At 33.6% G+C, this 7991-nt stretch overlaps 1 protein-coding gene across 1 annotated transcript; it reads left to right on the top strand.

Moving 5' to 3' along the window:
* Positions 1–923: 923 nt before the first annotated feature.
* On the top strand, positions 924–7761 carry LOC114259452 (protein ULTRAPETALA 1). The gene is made up of 4 exons (XM_082879075.1): positions 924–1226; positions 1388–1665; positions 2818–3142; positions 7319–7761. Exons 2-4 carry the CDS (start codon positions 1446–1448, stop codon positions 7491–7493), a joined length of 720 nt encoding a protein of 239 aa, XP_082735201.1. The 5' UTR covers positions 924–1226; positions 1388–1445; the 3' UTR covers positions 7494–7761.
* The last annotated feature ends 230 nt before the right edge of the window (positions 7762–7991 follow it).

Below are 7991 nucleotides of genomic sequence, written 5' to 3'. Positions count from 1 at the left end.
AATGGTGCTCTTTGTCCCAAAGATCTTTATTCTAGAAGGATAAATGTCCCCTAGCTGTCCTCACGCCCCTGCATCTGATCACTTAAGTTGATATCTCTTCAGGCCCAAGATATTTTTGGGCTTTTATAATTTTTTGGACACACGAGTTGGGCTTGGACTCATATTTTTTCCTTCCACAGTTATTGTTGTTTTTTTGAGCAGAACAGTTATTGTTGTTTGTCACTTTATTAAAGATATAATTTGGGGGTGATGAAACATTTTTCTATATATTACAAATTCAAAATTTTTATCAATAAATTTACTAAAATCGTCAATAATAATTTAGATTCATTTTATACTTAGAATCAAAGTCTAAACCACTAATTTTTAATCTAATGTTAAATTCTGAGTTAATAGTGTTTTTTTGTTTTTATTTTTTTTTCTTATGGTGATTTTAGGGGTACAATTACGTGGTACCTCAAGGATGTTCTAATTTGTGAAGAATATGAAGCTCATGATTTTATCTTGAATAATTGAGAAATAATAAAAAAACATGATATGTAATAATTAATAAAGAATGTAAACATATATGATGACCATGAGTACCAAATAATTTTGAAAAATATTATAAGTCTCAAATTTTTTAACAAATGAATAATCAAATATTTTACATAAGTACGAAATTCACACTCATATAAAACATTTGATCATTCATTTAAGTTGTGTTTAGTTGTGGGATTTAGAGAGAGATTTAAAAAATGAAAGAGAAAATGTGTGTGGAACTAAAGAAAATGTAAATATATTTTATTCATATTTCACCTAATTTTTTCCTTTATCTCTTCAAATTCATCCTTAATTCTCTAACCAAACACAACATTAGTAAAAAAAATTAATATCCCTTACCTGAATAATTTTCCTCATACACATGTCACATTCGGTTTTCCATTTTTCCATTTTTCCATCTCATGTCATGCAAGTAGCAGCCTACTATCTCTCTAACCCCCTTTGAGAGAGAGTGAGAGAGAGAGAGAGACCTTTCTTTAACCCTTCAATTTTCCTTCACAAAACAACAGCAGTTTGCGCCCCTTCGCCAGCTCATTCACTCAACAAATAGCATCACCGAAACACACCTCTTTCTCTCTCTCTCTAACTCCTTTTTCAACGTTTTCTTTTCTCCACCAGATCTCTCGCACTCACTCTTGGAGATGCGTGCTTGTTGAGATTTCCCTCTCTTTCTGGTTTTCTGGGTCCTTCCTCTCTCTCTCTCTCTCTCTCTTTTTCTCTTTGCATTTGTACCTATATACCTATATCTATATATATATATATATATACATATCACTTGACTCTCAGCATACGCATTTTGCGTATCTGATTTTCTTTCTATTTTCTGTGTTTTTTGGGTATAAAGATAACAGGGTTTGAGACCGAGAGAGAGAGAGACACACACACACACACACACACTGGATATGGAGAATGTTGTGGAGAGAGAAAACGGTGCGACTGTTTCTACGATGTTCAGTGAAGAGGAAGTGAAAGAGATGAGTGGGTTCAATCGAAGAGACGATTTTGTGGAAGTCACGTGTGGGTGTACGAGCCATCGGTACGGTGATGCTGTTGGGACGCTTAGGGTTTTTATCACTGGTGATCTCGAAATCAGTTGTGAATGTACCCCTGGTTGTCAGGAAGGTCTCTTCCCTACCCTATTCGGAAAATGGGTTCGAACAATATGCATATGATATTGCGAGTTTATATATTCTCTGCTACACTGGTTTTCAAGTTGATGAGTGTCACTCTGTGTTGTCTTGTGTTCTTTTACGATGAAATGTGATTCTTTGTTGCTTCTTATTCATGGGTTTGAATCGCATTTTGAAATTTACTTCCTTTTTTCTTTTGTACACTTCAAGTGTATGTTGATTTGTCTGTGTGAACCACTTTTCTTTGATCTCATTCTACAAAATGGCGCAGAAACATGGTCTTCTGTGATTGGGTTACTCTTTTCAATGTGGGTGTTGTAGATGCAATTGTTTTTGGGTTTCAAATTTAATGTTTGATTTAGTATTTGGTTTATCATATAGCATGGTTGTTTTTCTACATTGATTTTGACTATGAAATATTCTTGTTTGCTATGGTACATCATTGCTGTTGTGCTTTTTATGACAATAGGGACAAGAGAGTGATCATGGAAGGGCTTCATTGCTTCTTTGTATGACTAATATCTTTCTGCTGTGGTGCTTTACAATGGGTCCTCAAGCCAAAATTGCACCTAATTGAAATAGCCCAATTTTCTTTTTCTTCTACAAGCACAAGAAGAATTAATGTTGTATTAATGTGTAGAATTGGGCTGAGGAATGAAGTTTTACTGAAACTACAAGATTGCAATTACAAATTTGTATGCTAGGCAGAAGGCTGAACCACTCTGAAGGCTGGGTCTATTCTCCTTTTAGGAGGAGCAGTTGTAACAGATTAGTAGGCCAAGTAGTTTCCTTGCTCTCAGTTATCTTTTAAGTTGTCACAACTGCAAGCATGACTTCAAGTCTTCAATGCCTATTCATCCAACATTTTCTTTTAACTGATAAAGATGTCTGCTGCCCAGTTGTTCTTATTGTATCATTGGCCTTGTTAGGCAGGTTATTTCTTTTTAAGCATTTGTGAGAAATTAGCATTTAGTATTGGACACTTATTGTTTTTGAACAATAGAAGCATAGAACTACATGGGGATTTCAAATTCGTTGTTTTTCTGTTGGACTGTTAGTTTTGTTATGTGCTATTTTTCTCTTATTTAATGAATATGTTTTCTTCGCTTTACTAATTTGTTTATGATTTTTCGTTCATTACTAGATAAGTTGACCCCCGCTGCATTTGAGAAGCATTCTGGTAGAGAAACAGCTAGGAAGTGGAAGAATAATGTCTGGGTCATTGTTAATGGGGAGAAGGTTCCTTTGTACAAGACACTGCTGCTTAAATATTACAATCAAGCATCAAAAGGTTCCAATAGGTCCCATAGATCACACAATGGCCGAGTTTGTCATCGTGATGAGTTTGTTTGCTGCACTAGGTGTAACAAAGACCGCAGGTTCCATCTCCGCACCAAAGAGGAATGCCGGATATATCATGATGCCTTGGCAGATGTGAATTGGAAATGTGCTGATATCCCATATGACAAGTATGTTCCCTTGTACTCGACTAAATGAATTGTTGCTTGAGTACTCTTAGGGGTGCACGGTAATTTTTATTTTTATTTTTATTATTGTTATTTTTATTTATTTTTCTATCTTGCATCATCGAAGGCCTTTTCCACCCTACAAAAGTTAACTTTGTGCACATTTTACTATGGCTGTTAACTGTCTATATTTATTGGTATCAGTTTGGAGCATAAAAACTTTTGTTATTAATATAAGGCAACATTTGTCCATAATTTATCTTCTTTTATTGCTATAAATATGTCCCTGATATAAATTTGATGTGGGCTGGCCTCAGTTAGATTGCTGAAAGCATCGTTACTCGCTATTTCGTAATCTCGTGTGGCTACCGCTGAACTGTTATCTTGCAGAATAATTTGTTTCTTCATCTTATGTTCTTTCCCATATTCACACCCACAAGATAACTTTAGTGAGTTGATTTATTCACTTCTCATGCATTCAGCATGTTAAGTAAGCAATTCCTGTTGCTTGTAGCCTTTCTTTTATGCCAAATCAATTGTTGAGGATTTAGCATGTTCAGTTCGGCTGGTGTTGTGAATGTGGGACCTTCTAGTCTTCTTTTTGTTTTGTTTTGTTTTTTGTTTTTTCCTTCTTTTTTTAAAGGAACAGCCATCATCAGTTTACAGGACAGGACTATATGTCCAAGTTTATTTGTTGAGCATAAAGGTAAAATTTATGTGGTTATTTCATTGATGATGAACTTGTCCTCATCAAAGTTTTTAAAGGCGAATGCGTACTTTAAGGCGTTTTACCTCTCATGTGGCGAGGCGTAAGCCTCAAGGCGTTGAGGCGTAAGCATTTCAGATTTCAAATTTTAATATTTACTGAATAAATTAAATATTTTTAAATAGTTAAAAAAATAAAAACAAAATTAAATATAAATATGTAAATACTTTTCGTTTTAATGCATTGAACATTTTACTGCATAGAAGGAAGTTTTCCTTTACTGAAAGAGAAATCGATATTCTTAACTTCAGTAATTGAGCTTCTCACTTGACCATTAACTGTGTTTTTCTTGATTGATCATTTACTTAATTTTTCCTGTAGAATATAGTTGTAAAAATGGATTCTTTTTAATTTTTTATGTTTAAACAATCTAATAGACTAAGTTTAACAAATGCCCAGGACAACTTATGCATGTGCATACTCCTCACATGCTTATGCACAAAAAGCGTAAAAAGCGCGCTTAAGGCGCATGTCTCAAACTATGATGCGCAAGCCTTTGGAGAGTAATGCCTAAAAATCAAAGTCTTAATGCATTTTACCTTAGCCTCAAGGCGAGGCGAGCATCGCGGCGAGCCTCAAGAAAGCCTTTTAAAACTCTGGTCCTCATACATTAAGATGTAGGTATGGTGAATGGAGATGATTTTCTTATGTTAGGCTAGCTTGTCATTAAAATAGAAAACTTGTTTAGCTTCTTTTGATGATTCTAGTACACCAACCTGACATGCCTTTAATTTTTGATGCTGTACACAGCTCTGACCATTGCGGCATCTTATGTTGTTGATAAGATGCCTGATTGTCTAAGAAGACCTCAGTTACTGCTGATAAAAAAGAATACCTCCTTACATCTTTTATATGCTTCAGTCAGTGAATAAATTTGGCCTCTTCAATTTGCCACCTCTGTTGAGCTTGCAGGAATTTTAGGCAATCATTAAATTTCTTATTCTTTGAATGGTCTTAGTATTTTAGATACTTACATTTGTTGGAGCCTCCAGAAAGATCACTTATCATGGAATTGTATTTGTCTATAATGCCAATATAGTTGTACGTAGCTATGGTGAAGAAGAGGTTGCTTTAAAGTTTGGGGGAAATGGTTCTTTTATCAATCCGTTATGCCTAGTTCTATTCTATTTCCTTCTTAGTGCCTTTCTCACATGCAAGGGAAAATTCTTTCCAGTATCTCTGAGTTTGATTCCTTGAATTCATTGTAATGATTCCAACAATTTTAATAAATCATATATTTTAGTATAACCTGGCTTGGTCATAATTACAATATAATTATAGTAGTTATAATTCATTATTTTCTTTTTTATTGGAATAAGTAATCCTTATGGTGTTTTCTTATCTTTCAATCTCTCTTCCTTACCCCCATAAAGTACACAATTTTGTTTACATATGCTATCCACCCAACGCTCTTAGTTAGAATACATAAAGGGTAAAATGTAACTTTGTTATTTTCTTTTCCTTAATTCAATGGACTGCTTGGTTAGAGTGAGATAAGTAGCACGTGGTATTTTTTGTCAGCTAATTGGATGATAGTCATCAATTAGTTCACATTGGGAAAAACAATAGTTTAATGGCTCAATCGGGAAAATATAAAGAGCAATGACCAATACTTTAGGAGGCAAAGTTTAAGCACCCTTGATTGTATTAACATAAGTACAGATAGATAATAATAGATGATGCCTTATCTTTTTAAATACGTGAAGGTTGTTCACGTGCCTGCCATGATCCAAAGATTTTAGAGATTAAAAAAAGGAAGGTTGGATTGGCTGGTAAAACATTGAAATATGAACTTATACGAGTTTGATAACTGCCTAAGTTTCATCAGACACCGATATTCCTCTCATCATGGTTGTGGAAGGTATCATTTGGTCGAGCTTGTGCATGGAATAGAAAAAATTAAACCTAATTAACATTAACATTAAAAGTAAAAAAGAAGAAGAAGGTAAGATTATGAGGAAAATATAAAAGAATGTTGCTTATATTATTATAAGGTTTATCAATCAAATATGTAAATTTATACAAAATACCAAACATAAACAAAAAATAAAATAAAATAAAATAAATTAATAAAAGTATGTAAATGTAAAATTTAATCAAAATAAATTTATATATTCTTGTGTTCGCTGGCCTATTTGAGCTGGGCTTTGTTCTACTTGAGCTCAACTTGATCACCTAATGAACCTAAAAATTTGGTTCGAGCTTGTTCATTTAGCAGACAAGCCGAGTTCTAGTTGTTCATGGTTTGTTTGCAGCCCAATTTGGCAATGGATAACATGACAATCTGTTGGAGGATGTTGGAGCCAGTAGTGTCACCAATGTAACAAACACTAGAAAGATCACGTCTTTCTTCGTCGTCGTCTTCTTCTTCTTCTTTTATTTTTTAGTTATTTATTTATTTTTTAGAGCAATTCAATCATGCTAAAATCTTTCATTTAATATAATGACAATGTGGCATATGAAGAATGTTGACATCACTAATTGGTGCTAGAAATAACACTGCCCCAAGGAGATGGCTGAAAAACTCTGAAATGTCAGGTTATGTTGCATGTGCATAGATGTTTCTCTATTCTTGTAAGAATAATTGTGGATTTCTATTTATATCAGTATATGAAATTACAGAAAATCACAACTTTTTGACATCTAGGGAAAGTGACAACATGGATGCATTCGTTAACAGTATCTTTTATCTCATTTCATAGATCAAGCCACCAAATTCTATAGTCTAACCTAAAATGGTAATAATTGTCCTTGACAATTTATTCACTGCATGTATGCCTTTTGGTGTTTATTTTGAAATTTGAGAGATTTCACTTACTATGAAGCACAAACTTTCCATTTTATTTGCTGCACTCATGTCAGGCACACTTGGGACATGCCAAAATACGTGTCTGACATACCGTGTGGTTTGTCAATTTTAAAAAAAAAGTTATTTTCATAAGATACTACTTTAATTCATTATTTTCTTCTTTGGAAAGAAATATAACATTGAAAAATTTTTCTTGTTTTTATTCTAACATTTTTTTTTATAATACTATGCTAAAATTATTGCATTTTCAATTTCATAATAGTTTGGATAGTTTACCTATGAGTGTTTGAAAAAATATCTGATATTTCTCAACATTGACATTAAATATCTGATATGTCTATTATGCATTGGATATCTGCGAGTATCTTTTGCTATCTGATATGGTTATGATTCAGATACAACTCTAGAACTATCAGTGCTTCATAGTTTGCTGTGCTAGCTTAACTGGAACTGTGAAACACTGTGGGGAAGGTTAAATTGAAAAAAACTTGTCTAATTTATGTTAGTTTCTTAAATATATTACTGTGCTTGAGCTACCATTTTATGTACACGTTCAAAATTGAAATTATGGATTCATGTGACTAACTGCTTATTTTTGCCACAGAATAAATTGTGATAATGATGAAGAAAGGGCAAGTCGCAGGGTTTATAGGGGCTGCCTCCGTTGTCCGACATGCAAAGGCTGCACCTCTTGTGTGTGTTTTGGATGTGAAGTATGTCGCTTTTCAGACTGCAGCTGCCAAACTTGCATTGACTTCACTAGGAATGCAAAAACTTGAGTATAGTCTTCACACTGGTGCGTCTTAGCCCCGAAATTGTCATTTTTATTTTGGGTGGGTTCTTTATTCCCATTGTTTCTTTAATTTAATTTAAGCCCCATCCAACATTTACGGAAAGCTTCAGTCAAGCTCTCTTTCTTTCTCAAATTAGACTTGAATTTTCACCCCCTGAATCACAGTTGACTAGTCTACAACTAGCAAAATTCAGTAATTTATTATTCTCTTTGTTAAAATATGCAGTGTTTTATAGAATGAGCTATTCCTCTGCTGTTGTTGTTGTTGTGTTTTTTTTTTTTTTTTAATAAATATTTTTGTATTGTTATTTTTTGGAAAAATGCCCACCAACATTGAAGTTTGTTTTATTTTGAAGAGCTTAACCTAAACTTGGACCCTTGTTGATGCACCAGACTAGAAACCATACAAATGATAGGATAGTGAACTTGAATTTGCTATAAGCAACTTGCCAAAAAACTTGGACCCTTGTTGATGCAAGAGTCC

This window comes from Camellia sinensis, chromosome 7 (assembly GCF_055761805.1).
Source record: "Camellia sinensis isolate YWXY chromosome 7, ASM5576180v1, whole genome shotgun sequence".
Classification (NCBI taxonomy): domain Eukaryota; kingdom Viridiplantae; phylum Streptophyta; class Magnoliopsida; order Ericales; family Theaceae; genus Camellia; species Camellia sinensis.
The sequence above is the reverse complement of the archived record's forward strand: the minus strand, read 5'-3'. Positions and strand labels throughout refer to the sequence as shown.

Excerpts from the sequence above, each read along its gene's own strand:
- LOC114259452 (XM_082879075.1), top strand. The coding sequence starts at position 1,446 with ATGGAGAATGTTGTGGAGAGAGAAAACGGTGCGACTGTTTCTACGATG. Across the intron at positions 1,666-2,817 it reads TACCCCTGGTTGTCAGGAAG|ATAAGTTGACCCCCGCTGCA; the intron begins GTCTCTTCCCTA and ends GTTCATTACTAG. Across the intron at positions 3,143-7,318 it reads GCTGATATCCCATATGACAA|AATAAATTGTGATAATGATG; the intron begins GTATGTTCCCTT and ends TTTTTGCCACAG.